This window comes from Salvia miltiorrhiza, chromosome 1 (assembly GCF_028751815.1).
Source record: "Salvia miltiorrhiza cultivar Shanhuang (shh) chromosome 1, IMPLAD_Smil_shh, whole genome shotgun sequence".
Lineage (NCBI taxonomy): Eukaryota > Viridiplantae > Streptophyta > Magnoliopsida > Lamiales > Lamiaceae > Salvia > Salvia miltiorrhiza.
The window spans coordinates 27,881,435-27,902,882 of NC_080387.1; the positions used below are offsets into that span (position 1 = coordinate 27,881,435).

The 21,448-nt window shown below is 35.4% G+C and overlaps 1 protein-coding gene across 1 annotated transcript; it reads right to left on the reverse strand.

Moving 5' to 3' along the window:
* Positions 1-17,608: 17,608 nt before the first annotated feature.
* Positions 17,609-20,709, reverse strand: LOC131005480 (uncharacterized). The gene is made up of 3 exons (XM_057932484.1): positions 19,330-20,709; positions 19,153-19,228; positions 17,609-18,954 (listed from the first exon to the last, which is right to left on the reverse strand). Exons 1-3 carry the CDS (start codon positions 20,707-20,709, stop codon positions 17,609-17,611), a joined length of 2,802 nt encoding a protein of 933 aa, XP_057788467.1.
* Positions 20,710-21,448: the final 739 nt, after the last annotated feature.

The following is a 21,448-nucleotide window of genomic DNA, read 5'->3' on the forward strand; positions in this document are numbered from 1 at the left end:
CTATATATTGTTAATTTTTATTCGATTAATTTTAGAAGATGCATGGTAGATTTTCACCAAATTCATTATTGAAAGAGGATAGTCGATCTTCTCCCTAATTTGATATTTCAGTAAATTAATTAATATTCTAGTTTGTGAATGCTACACTAATTAATTGAAGATTTTATTTGGTAGATGTAGTTTGCTGCACGTTTATAAGTACAAAAGCGCATATATAGTTCTATATGGTTTGTGTTAGGAGAAAATACAATAAAATAGAAGGAAAAAAAATGGATAATTATAGCTGTATCTTTACATCAAGCTGACAGCCAATTTCAAATGTTTGAAAAATCTTGTATAAATTATTAGGCAGGCGAAATAATAATTTGAAGTAAAAGAAAAAAAGTGTAATAAATTCTACTGCGACCTTTTCCATGCGTTGACATGAACTAGTCTGGTCAACAATTTGCCATGTGGAGTTAAAGGGCTAAAAACAAATTCATACTAATATTTTGTACTTGCTCCCAGGTTGGCCTTAAGAACTCACTTCACTTCAAAATTGCTTCACACTAAAACACCAGACCCTAGATATTATCTAGTACTATTATTTAGTTAAATTTTGAAATCCAATCATTAAGTTATGTTAAGGTAAATTAATTAAAACTTCAAAAAGATCCAACTGAAAATTAATTTGTTTATTGTTTTAAACTTTTAATCCCTTGGAGTAACAACTTATTAACTCTTTTTATATATGCATGCACGTATTGTAAAATGTAGCAAATTATATAGTATATATAAGCTACATAAAATGATCCTAGACAATCATCCGCTTATGAAGAAATTAATGCAATTCAACAATGAAACTGATTAAATACAATATGTTTTTCTTAATTAATTAAGAAGATAAAACAAAATACTTATTCGGCAGCTTGCTCCTATATATATATGCTTGTCCAGATTCGGTAAGTACTCAACCAGATCGTAACATGTTAAAATTAAGATTAGTTATATGCACAAATATATATTATGGTTAAGTAGTAATATCTGTTATTATTAGAGAGAGAGAGAGAGAGAGTCAAAAGGAGTGTACTTGACCAAACCACCTTGACCTTATTTGGCATCTTTTTTTCATAATTTTCATGCAGGAAGAAAACACGAGTTCCCATGGGCGAGTCAACTTTGTGCTGCTATCAACATTAAAATTAAAATACTGGAGTAATTAATAAATCAATTCAGCACATAGGCTTATAAAACTGCACTATACCATCATATTGTGGACTCCAAAATTAAACAGTTACTAGTGTCTAAGTTAGATTTACATGCATGTGAGCTTTAATTAGTTTGAGTAAGTCATGTTTTAACAAATTAAATAAAAAACGTTCCGAAATGGATATATATATATATATATATATATATATATATATATAGTTTGAGTAAGTCATGTTTGAACAAATTAAATAAAAAACGTTCCGAAATGGATATATATATATATATATATATATATATATATATATATATAGAGGAATGAGTTATATTAAGAATGTTATCTTTCGTGAGAAATGAGAATGATTGCATAAGTCAGTATATAGTGTTGCATAAGATGCAGTATAATACTGCATAATTTTTTTTACCTGAGTTTGAATCCTAGAAGGAGCGAAAATTTTATCTAATTAATTAAATTTCATTATGCAGTCATTACAAGCAGCTTACGCAAATTACAAGCATATTTTATGCAACATACATATTGGTTTATGCAATCATTCTTTATTTTCTCACCACATTTGTGCATTCTCATTTGATCTTCTCCATGTATATATATGAACCTATGATGCATGGATTCTTCAAAAATTAGCATGTACGGCGAATCGGATTCTTTTAGGGTGCGATTCTCTCGGATTCTCGTCGGATTCGCACCCGATTCGCCACGTGACGTATCTTTTAAAACAATTTATAAAAATAAACCGGATTCACAAATTCCAAAGAGAAATTCACGTATCTCGTGCACGAAGGGGCTACACAAAGTTATTTTGATAATTTTATTTTCAGTTATGACTTATATATTGGACTAATAATATTTGAATCGTTATATTGTTGCTCAATTAACTTATATAATTGAAAATGCTTAACTTTTGGGTAAAATAAAATGTAAATTACATATAATTAATTTAAGAAAATTTAAATTGTATATATTTTATAAGCATTATATATCATAAAATTTTAATAATTAGATGTATCATTGCCTAATCGCACCCTATAATTTTTAAAAACTCGTATCCCCGTACTCGTATCGTATCGCCCCCGCATCCGCACTTCCGTACCTATGCAACATAGATATGAACGGAGAACCACATCTTTTTGTGAAAACAGAGAACTATGAACAAATACATAAAATACATGAACAAAAGATAATAAGACATGAACATCATTGTTCATGTGTTTTTGTTCATGTATTCTATGTATTTGTTCAAAATAAGAGTGGTTACCTTATTGTTTTTTTAGGATACAAGGGGAGGCTGCTGCATATTATTAGTAGACGGCAAATTAATTCATAAAAAAGTTAGATAATATATACTCCCTCCGTCTCACGAATCTTGACTAAGGTATTTTCCATTAATTAATGGCAATTCGATTGCTCCATTTTTGACTAAGGTACGTAAAGTGGGTGTACCCCACAATTCACAAACAAAGCTAATATATCGCAATTCAAGGGTTCACACATGTATAGTTTCTTAATTTTTCGCTTAAGTTTTTCAGTGCTTGTTACGGTTTATCTATTCTATCGACGCACAATTGGAATGAAACATAATGTTATATATTATTATCGAAATAAAATATAATCACAATAAAGCATATCATATCTTTCTTTTCTTTTTTCTTCTCTTATTTTTGTTTCAACTTAATATAATGCCATGATGCCTTAATTAATTAGTAGATTCAAGGAACCTTCTTGGAAGTTAATACAAGACATATATATGCACACACGCACATGGTACATATAAGATATACGTGAAAACACACACACACACATGTAAATATATACATATGTGGTTCATTCATTCATATATCACGAATTATCTATTCTCTAAATATTTAGCATTCTCTGTTTAACTTTTCTCTATATATATATATATATATATATGAATTAGTTATATATGCATAAGATGTGAATATCCGTATTTTACATGACGTATAAAAACCTATTTTATGCTATATATTAACGCGTAAATTCTGCCTCAGATCATTAATTAGGATTGTGTAAGTAAATTTTTAGGTTTTTATAATTACTATACATATTAATATCGTCTTTTCAGTGTGTTTAGTTGCAAACTTGGTTTGAAGTTAATGGAATTCTACGATGTGAAAGCAACAATAGTTATTCAAATATTTATAGAAGAAAACAAAATTAGAGGTGGACCTCATAAATTCCTCATTTCCCTGTGGGCGTGTGAATGAATTTCGGGATTGAGGCCGTAAAGTCTTGTTTGGCAGCTTAGGGCAGGTACATTTTTCGCTATTTGTAACGCAACTATTCTTGTCTAATCAAAATGTATTTTAATTTGATTTATTGAACTCAACCTAACTGGATTTTAGAGCAAAAGTCGTACAGTTTTCATTTGCACTGCAATAAATACTAAGTCAAAATAACAAGTATGTGACAAAGAGTATTTCTTTTTTGGCTATATAAAGTTTTTTGTGGTAAAAAACTATATAAATGAAAATATGGTGATAGGGGACGTGGGAGTTGGAAATATTTCGCGTAATTCAGAATCACCTTTGAAATACCAAAATAAAATAAAAATAGGATTAATTTTTGGAAATAACTTACGCAATATGATTTTAAATTTCTTTAGTAATAAAATGACAACGTTTTTCAGATAAAATAGGACCAACTTAATTTGCTGAAAAAATTGGAGATCATGTGCTAATATTATTAGGTGATGTTGTAATTACGACATATCAAAAGTCATGCGTGAAATTTATGAGTAGATCTTGTGTTATTTTTAATAATTACATGACTAGTATTTTGTAGATATGTACACTTTCCATCCACAATATCATCACAATTATGCAATTGTTTCTTTTGTTTTCCAACTTTTACTCATGAGTATTAATAAAGAGACGACCTTTCTTTCCTTTTGCAAGCGTCGTTGGTTTTACAAGGGTTATAAGTTTTTTGTTTTTTCCCTTTTCCATTTTTTCTAATAAAATCGCATTTCAATTAATTAATGCAGATGACCTTGACTTTGACGTTGCTTCTAAGGAGTAACTTTTAGATCAATATTATTTTCTTATGCAAATACCGAATCCTCGCATTACTTTCTATATATGAATAACACAGTTAGTCTTATTATAAATAAATTTTAATGTTTTGAATTGCAGCAACTCACACGTACCATAGCTCATGCACATTCGAACCCCTTACTTCTTGATTAAAGGTTGAATGTCTTACCAACGCCCTCGCACCAAGAAAGGCTCCTCTCCTATGACTCCATGCAGCCATATCCCTAATAGAGGTTATTTATTATTTTCCATTCTATTGTTTGACAGCTTAAACTAGGCTCCCCTTTATTAGATATAAATAGGTTTTTGCTTCTTCTTCTTTTTATTTTATATATATATATATATATATAGAGGTGGGCTAAAATAAAAACAGTATTTTTTGTATAAAATAGGAACCGATCTCAGCCATTGATTTGTCAAGATCCTACTGCCATAGTTAATCCCAATTGATAGCTTATGTTTACACGTCTAGATGCTGAGAGGATAGGGATGTCATTTTAATTATTCATTATTGGTTACCATATCTTATTTAATTACTCACATATTATTGCCATATCAAATCAAATCAAATCTTCACACCTTAGATAAATTTGGACGTCACTTTTTCATATAGACGCAAAACACAGAGCAGATCAAAAATTGAATAAATCAAAAATTAAATTGAACAAATCGAAAATTAAATTGCATGAGTTACCTGTTGATACAGAACAGATCGAAAATTAAGTTGTATGAATTGCGTTTTGATACAGCATGAATTGAAAATTAAATTGCATGCATTACGTGTTGATACAACACGAATCGAAAATTATTTTAATTTGCATTACGTGTTGTTAAAATTATTCATGCAATCAATTGTGTGATTCATTACTCGTGTGAATATCATAGCCATATTAGTTATAAATTACGTTTTGATACAGCACGAATTGAAAATTAAATTGTATGCATTACGTATTGATGCAGCACGAATCGAAAATTAAATTGTATGCATTACGTATTGATGCAGCACGAATCGAAAATTATTTTAATTCGATTAAGGAATTGCTAAAATAATTCATGTAATCAAACGTTTTAATTCATTAAAAAAGTTTAATGAATCGATGATTAAATAACCCACCGGAAGATAAAACTTTTTAATTCATTTAAAACAAAGAATCAGAAAATCGGTGACGAAGCCTCGTCGCACTCATCGCGCACAGAATATAAACTTGGGCTGCTTGTATTTTTTTCCGATTAAACTTGACGAATGAGATTCGCAAATTTTAGAAAAATCGCCTGCGAAAATAAAAACCAGAAACCCTAACTCTATACCGCTTCGTTCATACGCAGATTGTTTTTGTACTGGGTTTTTTAATTTATTAAATGCAATTGATTTGATACACATTCATTGATTCAAATATTTTAATTGATTCACTCCCTGGCTCCCTGCGAATATGCATGCAGCCACCAATTGTAATCACAACAAGATTTAATTTCCTTATTGATTGTGCACAGTTTTTGGAGAAGAGTAATTGAGATAAAGAGCCACAAATAAAATTTCCAATATACCCTTAGCTTTAGAAACGTATGAATATTGATTAAAAAACTTCGAATTAAGTTAATTGGTAAATCTAAGATCTTGGCCGTCCAACTACTACATATCTATGGTTTAGATTAGTTCCTATTTTATACACTAAAGGGTGTTTTCACCCTAGCCCTCCCCATATATATATATATATATATATATATATATATATATATATATATATATCAAGATAGGTCAAGAGCGTGTCAGAACGCTCTTGATCCTTTCGAAGTAGATATTCGTACGCCATTGGGTTATTTGAGGTGGCTTCAGCTTTCCGAAGGGATAACTCTTAATTAAAGCCTTAGGCTAGCAAGGTGAATGGATTTAGGAAAAAATTAGAAATTCCAATTTTAAATAATAAAGAAGGCTATGGGAAAAGATTCCACACTAGGCGATGCCTATTCTTTTTTATGCAATTCATCCAACTAACAGGGAATTTGTTACAAGTCGGATGCTTCCTCCTTTCAGAATTTTCGTTTGCGCTATCAAATAACTTCCCAAACAACAGGCATTTGATGCATCTACCAACTGAGCTGTGTCATTATATATACTTGGATTATTCTTTAATTAATAATTACTCATAACAATCTTAAATCTCTTGACTACCAAAATCTTTTTAAATACTCACAATATATGAATACTATTTCACGGTATTAAGATATATATAGTCAACTTGGCCATACAACCTATATATATATATATACGTACATCTGTGAAGTCTTTTTTAATAGAAATTAATACAAGAAGTCTTGATCTTTGAGAAATTAATGTGTCAAACAATTAAGTGCAGTTTCCGAAAATCTTACAATTTTATATAGTTGGCATTTTTAATATTTGAGATCTTGATTATATTATACACATATGCTAAAATCTATCTATCTATCTATTATTAAATAGAATACATATTGAAAATCTCTCCTTCATTCTCTATCCTATGTGGCACTCCCACAAGTTGGTATTTTGATCATTCTCAATTCTATATTATATGGCATTTTTACATCTTTTCTTCATCCATCCCACATTGAAATTATCCTAAACTCCATCAATTCATAATCTATATAAAAGACTCAATCTTCATGTAGACATTAGGCCATCTATTTTTTCCAATCATTGGAAAATATAGATAAAGAAATACTTATAATTTGTATTTTAAATAAATAGTTTTCCACATGTTTTTATAACTGCAATAGATTTTCACATTAAATTTATAATAAACTTCATAATTCAAAATCAAAAAGGTCGAAATTAAATTTCAATATTTGCAAACCTAAATAAAAGTATAGATGTTTCTGAAATAAATAGGTTCTTAAACTGAACTTTGATCGCTAGATATATTTTAAATAATTTGAAATAAACTTCACTCCCCCACTAATCTCATAAAGATATATCTAAATAAAAGGCATAATCTTCATTCATATATTAGCCATTCATCTTTCGAGTTTTTGTTGAGATGGATGATCAGTTAAGGTAACAAATTATATTTAATTATCTATATATTTCAATAACTTAAATAAGTATGAGTAGTAGTGGGTATTACTATAAATTGGTCCTCAATCAAAATGTATAGTAAATAATTCTTCATTAATTTTCAAAGAATATGGGTATGGATTTATAAATTCAAAATGAGTTTAATAAATTGTATAAACGAATACGGGTTGGACCTTCAGTCCTTTGACTGATCTTCTGATACTGAAGTTTTTCAGTATCTTCATCTCTTCCTGGTCCCCACACCAACACTTCTGTAGGTTCGGTGCTTTTCATTTCAGTATTGGAAACCCCAATGTTCTTAGCATTTTCTTCAGTTTCTTATTTTCCGAAATCATCAAAATACTCATCAAAAATAACATGAGAAGTTTCTTCCACAACTAGAGTTTGAGAGTTTGACACCAGATAGGCTTTGCTGGATTCTTCAGTTCCAGAATATCCTAGGAAAATTCCTGGATCAACCTTGCTATCAAACGTGTTTAGCTTTCTTTTGTCATTGTTATGAATGAAACACCTATATAGAACCAAAAGCATGAAAGTAAGAAATTGTTAGCTTCCTGTTCTTCCATAGCTCGTATGGAGTTTTCCCATGTCTTTGAGTAAGGAATGAGCGATTCTGGGTATAGCAAGCATTGTTGACAGCTTCAGCCCAAAACTTTAGTGGAAGTTTCGATTCAGCTAGCATCGTCCTTGCTGCTTCCTTCAAAGACCTATTTCTTCTTTCAGCTACTCCATTTTGCTGTGGAGTTCTTGCTGCAGATGTTTGATAACTGATCCCTCGCTCCTCGCAGTAGTTTCGAATAACTAAATTGAGGAATTCAGTCCCCCTATCTGATCTGATACTGATGATGTTGACATCTTTTTCAACACTAAGTCTTTTCATCAGTCTTGGTAGTTCATTCAGTGTCTCACTTTTCCTGTATAGAAAAACAACCCAAGTGTATCGAGAATAATTATCTACAACTACTAAGATATATTTTCTACCGTTATAACTTCTGGGAGACACTGAATCGAATAGATCCATGTGAAGCAGTTGAAGAATCCTTTCAGAGGAGTGTCCGGTTTTTGACTTGAATGAAGCCTTGATTTGCTTTCCTCTTTGACATGCTTCACACTCTTGCTTCTTCTGAAACACAATAGAAGGTAAGGTAATCCTTCTACCAGTTGATGTTTAGCAAGTTTGTTGATCGTTTTGAAGTTGAGGTGGTTGAGCTTTCTGTGCCATAGCCAGTTGAGCTCTGAGTTGCTTTTACTGATGATGCATGTTTCAGGTGGGCTATCTTCCCATGATACGACGTAGAGATTTCCTTGCCCGATTCCTCTCAGCACCACCTTCTTCTGGTTGTTTCTCACAGTGAACTCATCCTTCTTGATCTTCACTGCGAATCAGCTGCCATAAAATTGACTCACAGACAATAAATTATGCTTTAGTCCATAAACATAGCTAACATTACTGATACTGACGTTACCCATATTCAGGACACCATAGCCTTTAGTTTCTCCAAGTAAGTTGTCTCCGAATGCAACTTTTGATCCAGCTTTCTCAACATATTGTGTTAGATATTCTTTGTAGCCCGTCATGTGCTTCGAGCAGCCACTGTCCAGATACCATGTTTTGATTGAAGCTTTAACTTCTTTCTTCTTTTTATGTTTCCCAACTTTGCCCTGCAAGGAAGAGTTACTTTAGGTACCTAATCAATGTTTGGGTCCTTTATCGTTGGTTAGTGTTTCCTTTGGAACCCAAATCTGCTTTAGTACTGGTCATTGCACTAATCCTCTGCGGTTGACTGATCGTCTGACTGAAGTTGTTGATACTTCAGTTGGCACATGAGCTTTTGTCGGTTGAGCTTTCTTCTTTGAAACCTCTTTGTTGTAGTAGTTTTGTCTGGTGTAGATCGGAGGTCTCCTTTGCTTTGCTGTGTATCTTCCTTGAGATACTGGTGTCAATCTTGGCTGATGAGGTCTTGACTGATAATGTGTAGCATAGAACTAATGTTGTCTGAGCAGAGACTGATGGGGTCCAGTCACATGATGTTGTGAGTGATATTGATCTCGCCTGGACTTGTCATTGTTTTGTCTCCATGATTGTTGCTCTTTTCTGAACTGAACTGATTTCAGTTTCTGGTTGTTCTTGTTGCTCTTCCCCCTTAACTGATGAGGGAAACTCTGTTTTTTTGCTCCATTTGCTTGTTGTCCTTTCAGTCTGGTTGTTCATTTCCTATTCTTTGACTGAAATCTGCTCTCCAGTCTTTTCAGAAGAGAGAATTGATTTGGTGCCTCTTTTGCTCGTCTGTAGTTCGGTGGAGGAGGAACATTCCTAGTCACCATCGGGTTTCTCTTCTTAATTTCTTCCTTGTCAAAATCCCTAGGCTCTTCTGCTGCATCGTCGTTTGATACTTCAGTTATATCCTGAATTATAACTTTATTTCATTTGTCAGTGGCGATCACCTTTCTTCCAATACTTTCCACAAGGGCTTTTGATGGAAAGTTGTCCATTAGAGGAGATTTCTTCATACAGTCCTTGACTGTTAGCTCTAATTTGTAATTGAGCCTCTTGATCTCATAGGAGGCCCTCTCACATTCTTCTGTTGATTTCTTGAGCTTTGCTTTCAGTTGGTGATTCTCCAAAATCAGTTCTTCAAGACAGTTTTTATCTAGATAGTAGATGACTGTCTCCTTCTGACATTGATCTTTACTGATCTCCTTTTTCATTTCCTGATTCTGTAGCAGAAGTTTCTCGAACATTTTTCTCAACTTTCGATGATCATTTATGAGCTGATCATACTCATCAACTTCATTGACTGAGCTGCCTCCAAATTCTGAATTATCTCCTGTAAACAACAAGGAGTTATCAGTATTAAGAGTTCTAGAGTAAGACTTTACCTCAGGCCCATTCATTCCATTGTCATAGCTGTTGACTGAGTTGTCAGTCATGCTTTCAGCATCCTTGGCCATGAGGGCTTGGCTCTCGTCATCTGAGCTGGTGGAGTTGAAGACTGATGATTCAGATGCATATTCAGAAGATCTAGCATCTTCAGCTACCATTGCCCTTTTCTTCGCGTACTTGCTATCCCTCTTAGCTCTCAGCTCTTTGTGCTCTTCGTGCGTCAATTCAGGGCATTCTGATCTGTAGTGCCCTTTCTTTTTGCATCCAAGGCATTCCACATCTTTGAGATCAGTTGCGGATGATTTCTTTTCTCCGCTTCTGTCTGTAGAGTGTCTGGACTTGTGTTCTCTCTCTCTTCCCTTGAAGTGTTTCTTGTGAAACTTTCTGTACTTGCGGAATTTGGATTCCATCTTGTTGAACCTTTCAGTCAACAAAGCATATTGACTGAAGAAGTCTTCCGGCTTTAGTTCAGTTTGTTCCCTTAACTGCTTCTTGCTCTCCTTCGCTGAAGCTTTCAGTGCATCTCATTTTGATGTCGATGGAGCATCTTCATCTAATCCTCCAGCTTTCTTGGTTTCTCGATTTCTCTGGATATCAAATTCATTTGCTACGAGATCTAAGAAAAGCTTGTTGGTTGGAGGCATGTTGAATCCAAGTTTGTTCTGATGAGTAACTGCATAAATTTGCCATTCGCCTCGCGGAAGTGCTCGTAGAATCTTTAGATTGATTTCTCGTTGGGTATACTTGTCCTTAGAGATGGATTGAACCTCGTTCAATATTTGGTTAAATCTATACTCCATCTCCTCGACTGATTCGTTTTTGAGCATCAAGAATGTGTCGAACTTTTGACAAGCTATAGATAGCTTATTCTCTTTTATTTCCTCTGATCTGATGCACATTCTTTCAAGAATATCCCACATCTCATTTGTTGTCTTGCACTTGATGATCTTGGTGACATGTTTGTCTAGGACAGTTTCGGAGATGATACTCTTGGCAAGATTATCCAACTGATCTTGCTTTCTTTCTTCAGTGGTGAAGTCGGCCTTCGGTTTGATCTGGACTTCATATATGGGTCTCGTGTGGTGTCCAGTGATATCTTCTTGACCACTTCTGTGATGACGATTGGTCCTTTGGTGATGATTTCCCACATCCGACAGTGCTGAGCTGTAAGAAAGCTTTCGAGTCGAAACTTCCATATATCATATCTTTCAATACTGAACGTCGGGAGTGATGAGGCTCTGCTGTAGTTAGTTTCCATTGAACACAGAAAAGAGATATAACAGATAAAAAACACAAAGTAACACAAAGAAAACAAAAACGATTTAAGACCTTCTTTTTGAAAAGGATCTAGTTCAGTAGAGCCGGGTCAAAGCAAATTGTTCTTGCGAACAACCTGCTCTGATACCAATTGTTAGGTCCCGGAAGGTCAAGATAGGTGTATGAGGGGGGGGGGGAGAAATACACCTACAGGCTATTTTTCAATATAAAAAACAGAACAACCTTTTGACTATTGAAAGAGTTAAAGAAAACTTTAGTTACAAAGGTTGAAGACTGATACTGAATCTGTCTTCGGTATAGAGATATCAGTTAGGCGCAAGGCTTTAACTGATATATGTGAGGCTTCAGTCTTGTTGTAAAACAGAGGAGTGTTATGAATCTTACTGACTATCCGAAGATTTATCAATTAGACTAATAACACTGGCAGCAGAAAATTTTTCTTTTGAAATAGCCTTTGTGATTAACACGTTGTCAGGTTAAGGTTTCACTTTGCGATTAATCAGTTTCAGTTAAAAGTAGGTTTGAGCACATATAAGACAGTAAGAACTAAAAGTGATAAAAGATTAAGGAATTTTTACGTGGTTTTGAATAATTTCCTACGTCCACGGTCAGTTGTCACACTGACAAACACTCTGGGCTTGTGCTTACGGGTGCACAACAAACCTTACAACTGAAAATCAAATTTTCTGTACCAACACACTGGGTTGAATTTCTCGCTCACTCTTAGCATGCTAAGACACCACAATGCCTTTGCTAGCGCTGGCTAAGATCTCTTGGGTCAGAACACTGGTCTGAACTCCGCTCTACTCAAACACTCTTTTCGCTCAGTTGAAATGAGGTTCGAAATACCAACTAGATCATAGAGAACAGGCTCTCTGTAATTGGAACTTAGGCTTTGGATATACAATGTATTTGCCTAAGGATCTAAGAAAATGTAGGTAATCGGTAATCTGATTTTGGCTTTGCGTATTCTCTTCTTCGATTCAAACTTTGATGGCTTTGAATAGTTGCAATTTCGGCAGTGCTGCAGCTTGTGTTTTTGAATCGGTTAAGATTGAAGTGATCCTCGAGCTCTATTTATAGGAGAGGTTTTGAATAGATCCGTTGGTGGAGATGGTCTTCAAGAATCCATCCGTTGTGAGAGTAATTTGAATTTGGGCCGAGGCTTCAATCTTCGAGGTTCCTTGTTTTGTGAGAAACGGCGTCTCGGGTACATGAGGTAAGGTGCCTCTGAAAAGTAATCACCAAAAAGGAATGCTCTGCAGAGAAATGACGATCATCTGTATCTCTGCATTTAATGCGACTGTACTTGGAGTGTGTGGCTTCCTTTAAACTTTTAGAGTTTCAGTCCGAGGAAGAATGTCAACTGATACTTGACTTTAGTATCAGTTCGCTAAATCCATGTAGCCAGCATTGATGAATCGGTTATGACTGATTCTTCAGTTGAGAAACTCGTTCAGTCAAACATCCGTATTTTACTTGGCCTTTCATTGCAACTTCAGTTGAGTTCATCAGTCTTCCGGTCTTCAGTGTTCAGTCTTCAGAACACTAGCTAAACTAGAAAAAGAACTCCAATACTTGAGTTCGAAAAGTTCTAGTCTATTACTAAGAAAACCTAAGGATTTTGGTATCATCAAAACAAGGGCTAGGATATATATTTCATTAAGTTCCCAACAGAATCCACCCTAAACTAGTACAAACAAAAAAACCTCGAAATAGTTGCCGTTGGAATATCATATCCAAAACTAAAGAAGGTCTTTATAAACCAATATTGTCCTTTCACTTGTCAATCTACAAAGCAAAGTAGTTTAAAGAGTTATATGCATTATTTAGATATTATAACAGTGAGACATAAATTTTATGGATTATTTGACAAACCTCATGGATCATACAAGAAGCCCAATCTCAGGAACCTCGTCAATCTCACGTTAAGAATACTCAGATTTATGAAACTGGAACAACATAAGTGTATAACATTGTTTTTAGTAATTATAATAAACATTAGCAACAAATAAAATGCATTTTTGTTACTAGTTTGGTAACAGAAATGGAGTCATCACTTTCAAACGTCTATACTATCTCCTTCACAAACCCCATCACATAAAACCCGCATTGCTTTAAATCAGGTTAACGTTATGTTAGAAAAAAATTTAGGTTTGCAAAAAGTAAAGAGTAATATAGCTACCAATAAGAATACTGACCTTTACAACTTCCCAACTTGGTGCTTTCTTGAATTGTCTTTTGTCCTTGTTTGCATTGAAAAAGGTCATTGCGCTTCAAATAAAAGTCATGGTACATTAACATTAATATCTTTTAAGAAAGCAATGAAATTACTGCAAATTCTAAAACATACGTGTCGACCAAAGATTTCCATGTTGCATCACGATTTCGATGAGAAATAGGGTCCATCAAATAGACATGATCTTTGAAGGGTTGAATGACTATCAAGATCCAATATTCACTATCCATAAAATAGTTGAATTAGTACCATAAATATACATTTTAGTCACACAAGTGCGGAGTACTTAGTACCTTAAAAAGAACAAGAATGTAAGAGCAAATAAATACTTACTTCACGTTGCAAGGCACCAATACAAGCTGATTTTGAGTTGCATCAAGTAATCTATCAGCTAACTTGCGCGCCCGATCATCACGAGTGGCCTTAGATCCATATGTTATACCAAATGGATTCACAAATAAAAATTTCGCGGTCGTGCTATTGTCCTTCATCTTCTTATATAGGTGCCTACCGATGCAATAATGATTAGCAAAACACAATTAATTTGGTATGAGATATTAGAATCAATATTTGTGTTTGATGATTTTCTTACCATACATAGGCAACAATACAGTTTCCTGTGATTGGGTTCATTTCACAAAAGGGAATGAAATCCTCACGCATGATCCAAATATCAAGATCGTTGCCAAAAACTTCATCATCTAATTCAACATGCAATCCACGTGCATCACTAAATCTAGACTCCATTATGCAACATAATGCTTTCAATGTTGTTGGCAACGATGAATAACACTTAACCATCTTATCCTTCACATCATTTTTCTCATTCTTTTTCTTCTTTGCATGTTTCTAATTAATGTAGACCATGTGTTAGAGGTAATAATATTTTCCGAAATATAGATAAAAAACATAAAATATAAAATATACCTCATCATTCACAATCACCAATTCTTTTGGCCACATGGGTTGCCAATGCACTCCCTACGGTGGTTGAAATTGCGTCGTCGGAGGTGCGATGGTGGTCGAAATCACGCTGTTGGAGGCGTTACATCTGGCGGAGATTGAAATGCGGCAGAGATTCAAATACGGAGATGGAGACGGTCGAAGATTGAAATGCGGCGGAGATGGAGATGACATGAGATGCTAACTTGCAACGATGGTCACAATGGAGAAGGATGCGGTAGTGGTCAATAGCGGCGGTTTCAGATTAGGGTTTGCTGAGGACAAGTCTTTTTTGCTGAGGACGAAGGGAAAATCATTTTTTTGCTGAGGACGAAGGGTAAGTAATTAGACCAGTTTTGTTAGGGGTGAGCAGAAATCGAACCGAATCGCAAAACCGAACCGAATCGAACTATTTCGGTGCGGTTCGGTCCCGATTCCACTGGTTCTGATACGATCCTTTTCAGACCGTTCAAACGAACACGCAAGCGGAAGACTTGAAAACAATCTAACGAACGATAGATGATCGAAGATCCCAAAACCTTTTAATCTAACCCACGGAATGATATTGGCGATGAAATCCCCAACGTGACGTTGATGCGGCAACTCAAGGACAATGAATGACACCCGACGAGGGTTGGTTGACTCGTCGTTACGCCGATAGATGAATTCTCTTGGAATATTCAAGAGGAATTCGAAAACTCTCAAGAGAGAAATAAACTCACAAATTTTGTAAATCAAAGGTTGAATTTTCGTCCACCACAAGAGCCATATATATAGGCGAAAATAAAGAGACCTAGTTTAATAAGAAAACAACTAAACCTAATCAAACCCTAATTTCGAAAATAACTAATTCAGCCAAACAAGACCCTTACTAATTAAAATTCGAAAATAATAAATAAATGCAAAATAAATAAAGTCTTCAAAATAAATTAAAATCTTCAATCTTCAGCCCCTCGCACGGAAGTCCAACTCACCAACTCCATCATCTCCCGGGTCTTGCACGAACGAACCTTGGACTGCATCAGGTTCGGTTCCGAAAATCAAAAATCAATAAGTTTCGGTTCGGTTTTGGTTTTTAATTTTTGGTTCGGTTTTAAACCGAACCGAACCGAACCGAACCGATAAATATTAATATTTAATTATATATTTATATTTTATAATATATAATTAATTTTCTAATTTTTAACCTATAATATATAATTAATTTTCTAATTTATAATATTAATTAATTTATCTTTCTATATTTTTTAATATTTTATTATATGCTCTTGACTTGTTATGTTTTTTTTAAGCTAAGACTTGTTATGTTGCTATTTGTTAAACTTTGAAACTTGAATTTGTGTTTTTGTGATGTCTTAAATCCTTGAAACTGGTACTCTTGTAGACTAAGTATTATAATGTTGTGGGGATTTGGCATTTGAAATTTGTGATTTTTACATTATTTTACAGGTTTTAATTGGTTTTAATTTTCAAAAATAAAAATAAAATTGCATCAGTACCGAACCGAAACCGACGGTTTTATTGGTTCGGTTTGGTACCCCCAATTGGTGCGGTTCAGTTCCAATTTTAACCATCGGTTCGATTTTCAATTTTGGGTTTTTGGTTTGATTTTGCACCGAACCGAACAGATGATCACGCCTAAGTTTTGTTTCTTATCCAAGGTGACAATTTCAGATATGAATACATTCAGAATCGTTTTTATCAACAATGTACTTAGATAGTGCATTTGGTGGAGGGCGCCAATTTAAATTTATTCAAGGGACATGGGTTCAAGCGCCCCATTGGAAATGTTTTTCAAACATATTTTTTTCTTTTAATTTTATAAAAATATTTCATCATAATTTCTATAATAAAAATTGACTATATCAAAATTTAAATAGTTTAATCAATAATAATAAAATTATTAGAAACACTACTTAAAAAAAACCCGATAAATTTTTTAATATTAATATCAATAATAATTAATTAATGGTGTTGTAGATAAAGGATTTAAATGTTAAAAAAATAAAATTAAAAAAAAAATTATAATAACATTTTGAAGAACGCTATACGTTTTTCACACATATTTTTTTCTTTTAATTTTATAAAAATATTTCATCATAATTTCTATAATAAAAATTGTCTATATCAAAATTTAAATAGTTTAATCAATAATAATATAATTATTAGAAACACTACTTAAAAAAAACCATATAAATTTTTTAATATTAATATCAATAATAATTAATTAATGGTGTTGTAGATAAAGGATTTAAATGTTAAAAAATAAAATATAAAAATAAAATTAAAATAAAATTTTGAAGAACACTATCATACATGACGCTTTTCGTAAAGCGTAATCTATTTTAACTCAAAAACACGCACATAGATGACGCTTTTCATAAAGCGTCATCTATATGCGTGTTTCTGCTGAATTAGAAATATTATTAGAAAAAGGGAAAGAAAAACAAAAAACCCCAAACGCCGGGGTCGAGCCACGTCCAAACCCCTTTAAAGGGGAAAAAATAAAACAAAGCAGACCACGTTGGATGAGCTGAAAAGAGAAGACTTCAGAGATTCCGACTGTACCATCACCTCCAAGCCTCTCGGCCCAAACCAACAACCCAAACAACAAACCAAAAAGAGAAAAAACCCGACCACCAAGACGACCAAAGGCGCGCCAGCCAACTATCGCACCATTCTAATGAAAGAAGTATGAGCGTCATTATGCACAAGCTGCGAAATCTCCGGCAGCGAGTGATACCAGAAGCTATCTTGAGAGACCGAAGACGCCATGAAATCTGCAACCTTATTCCCCTCGCGAAAAATGTGAGAACACATGATGCTGCAATGAGCGACACCCTTAGGATCAGCAAGCCAACGCCCACGGAAATGCCACGGCACCAAAGTAGATCGGTTATTAAAAACGTTGACGACGTAAGTAGAGTCCGACTCCACCCAAAGATTATACCAATTATTGGTAGCAGCTCAGCGAGTGATACCAGAAGCTATCTTGAGAGACCGAAGACGCCATGAAATCTGCAACCTTATTCCCCTCGCGAAAAATGTGAGAACACATGATGCTGCAATGAGCGACACCCTTAGGAGCAGCAAGCCAATGCCCACGGAAATGCCACGGCACCAAAGTAGATCGGTTATTAAAAATGTTGACGACGTAAGTAGAGTCCGACTCCACCCAAAGATTATACCAATTATTGGTAGCAGCTCTTTCCAAGATAATCAAAAGTGCCAAAAGTTCTACTTCAAAAGGAAACCCCGGCCCCACGGAGAAATGATAGCACACAATCACCAAATTAAAAGCATTTCGAATCACACCACCCGCATGCATGGCAGCCGGTTCTCCCCGTATGGAACCATCAATGTTAGCTTTGAGCCAAAGCGGCGGCGGAAGCTTCCAAATAACGTCTACAATCACCGGAGTCGGTCGTGGGTTGCCCGGGACTTTCAAGCGGTGAAACACCTGTAACTCACGAATAGAATTCGCCATACACCCAAGTCTAAAGTTACTCGAAGTCTCCTTGAATGAGAGAAAGAGCAGGCTGACCATAGCTTGAGTTTTCGGTTGAACATCATGAAAAGCCGCCTGATTGCGTGCTGACCACAACCCCCAAATTAGCGTGACAACACCAAGTCTCCAAAGGCTGGTCATCTGCGCACTAGCCTCAAATCTCATAGCTTGAATAATCAAACTCCCCACATCATGAACCAAAGGAATATCGACTCCAAACCAGGAAAAGAGATTGCTCCAAACCTCTTTAGCAAAGAAACATTCCCAAAAAATATGTTCAATCCTTTCCAGTGCATTGCGACAAAGCGAGCAAAAACTGGGCCCAACAAAACCACAACGCCGAAGGGTATCCGTTGTTGGCAGGCGCCCCAAGATCACCTTCCAACACGTGATCGAACGGCGTACCGGAATAAAAGTCGCCCATATCCACTTGCCCCAATCAACAATAGGGTATGATGGAGCAAGATAATCAAAAGCCAAGGCTGCCGAAAGCTCACCAAACCGCGAGTGAGTCCAGGCTCTATAATCAACATCATCAGAAAACGGAATATAGATGATATCAAAAGCCACCTCCGAAAACGCTTCAATGAAGGAATCAGTGAAGTGCCAAGTATCATTAAAGAAATAATTTGAAACCCGTTGAGAAAAAAACGGGAACATGTAATGTGGAATATGCAGCCTATCCACCAATTTATAACCCAACCAGTTGTCAAGCCAAAACGAAATCGAATCCCCATTGCCCAGGATACAGAATGTATCCTCAACGACCTGCTGAATTGGCTCACGAACCCCTAGCCAAATAGAAGAGGAAAACCAGCGAGAACTCACGAGGAAAACCAGCGAGAACTCACGCGGAAAACAGGAGAGAGATAACGCTGGCGAAAAAGCTCAAACCCCAAAGACCTCTCCTTAAGAATCTGCCAACATAAACGAAAAATGAAGCTACGGTTGATATCTCTGAAACTCTTGACTCCCAGACCACCCATAACCTTCGGCGCGCAAACGCGATTTCACGCCACCGAAGAGCGAGCCGTGGTCGTGCAGCAACCAGTCCAAATGAACAACCTGCAGGCCTTATCAAGTTCATTCAGAAAACTCATCGGCCATTTATAAATAAGCATACTGTGCACCGCCGTACTTTGGATAATCAAAGAGACCAAACAAACCCGTCCAGCCATAGAAAGATGAAGACTTTTCCAGCGAGAGAACTTAGACAGAATAAAATCCTTTATCTTTCGGAGCTTCGAAGTACAAGCCCGTCCCGTGAAGACCGGCACCCCCAAGTAAATGAACGGAAGCGATGCAGCAGCGAACCCAAGAACTCGTTGAACCCGCCGCTTCATCGGAGTACAAACACCCTTACCAAAATAAATAGTCGACTTAGCAATATTACAATGCTGCCCCGAAACACTAGCATACAACTGTAAAATAGAATTAATCATCACACAAGATCTCTTCGACGCCCGACAAAAAAGAAGGACGTCATCCGCATAAAGTAAATGTGATGGGAAAAGCAGCTGCCGCGACATACGCATCTGAGCAATAAAATTATTATCCGCCGCATGGAGGAGCAACCTGCTCAAGACCTCTTCCGCTAAACTGAAAATGAGTGGGGACAAAGGATCGCCCTGTCTAACCCCCCGACCGCACGAGAAAAACCCATGAATTGTTCCCTTGAACATAATAGAAATCCGGGCAGAATAAAAAATTATCTGAATCCAATTTCTGAAAGTAGCAGGAAATCCAAACGCCTGTAACACCACATTCACAAATTGCCAATCCAGAGTATCAAAAGCTTTCTTAATATCCACCTTCAGAGCTATATTATTCCCCTTAAGAGATCGATTCATACAGTTTACACCCTCCGAAGCAAGAAGAATGCCTTCATGAATCGAATGCCCTGCCACAAACCCAAACTGGTTCGGCGAAATAATAGAAGGAGCAATAATATTTAGCCTAGTAGCTAAGACTTTAGTAATGATTTTGAACAGAAAATTCCCAAGAACAATTGGTCTGTAATCCGAGATAGATGACGCATCCACCTTCTTAGGAAGAAGGGTGAGAAAATTAGAGTTAAAACCCACAGGTAAATAGTGACGAGTGAAGAAGCGCTGAACAGCCGCTATGATGTCCGCTCCAACAATCTCCCAAGCCACCTGAAAAAATTTTCTATTAAAACCGTCTGGGCCCGGGGCACCATTACTGTTCATCGAGAAAACCGCCGCCCGTATCTCATCCTCAGTCGGACAATCAATGAGCGCAGCTCCCTGTTCAATCGTGAGAAGAGAAGGAATATGCTGGTGAATCCAGGACCTATCCACAACCGTGGGATGAGCAGCGAAAAGATCAACATAAAATTGAACCACATGCCCAGCTATGGCATCATGATTATCAATCACGATGTCATCAATAACAAGCTGCTTAATGTTCAGGCGAGACCGCCTATACTTTACCTTATTCTGATAAAACTTAGTATTCCGATCCCCATCAGAAAGCCAAGTAATACGACTTTGTTGCTGCAGCAAAGAAGACTGTCGCGTAAGCATAGTGCTAATGGACCGCCTATATGCGTGTTTCTGAATTAATATAGATGACGTTTTATGAAAAACGTCATCTATGTTATGAATACATGACACTATGCACGACACTTCTTGTACAAGCGTCATCTATTTCAATCTTAACACTTCATACATGACACTTTTTTTTATAATAGTCATCTAAACCAAAAATGCGCTCATAGATGACGCTTTTTTTTAAAAAGCGTCATCTGTCTACTATCATCTATGTGCATTTTTCTAGTAGTGGGTTATGTTCCCATATGAAAGTGATACTTTCTTGTGAGACGAACGGAAATAGAAAATGTGATACTTTGTTATGAGACGAAGATGACATTATTTTTAATTATCCAAAAAAAAAAAAATACCCTCACACTTTAGAGGACTGAAACCCAGCCACCAACCTATCAGGTGGAGTAGAAACGTTATAAAAGCTTAATTCTTACCGGATACTATGTATCTATATCTGTTTTTTTTATTAACCCAATATTTATCTGTTATGAATGCATAGTTGGTGAATATTTATAAATATTAGGCATGCATGATTGTTGCATTAATAATAAAATTTCTAATAATTTTTTTTGCCCAATCTACTTCACTGAAGAGGATTTTTCGGACGCAACTAGCAAATTCTGAAAATGACAATAATTAAAGAATGACCACATGAGACATGACAACATGATCTCTAACCAAAACTCAATTTATGTGGGCTTTATATAAACAATTTTAA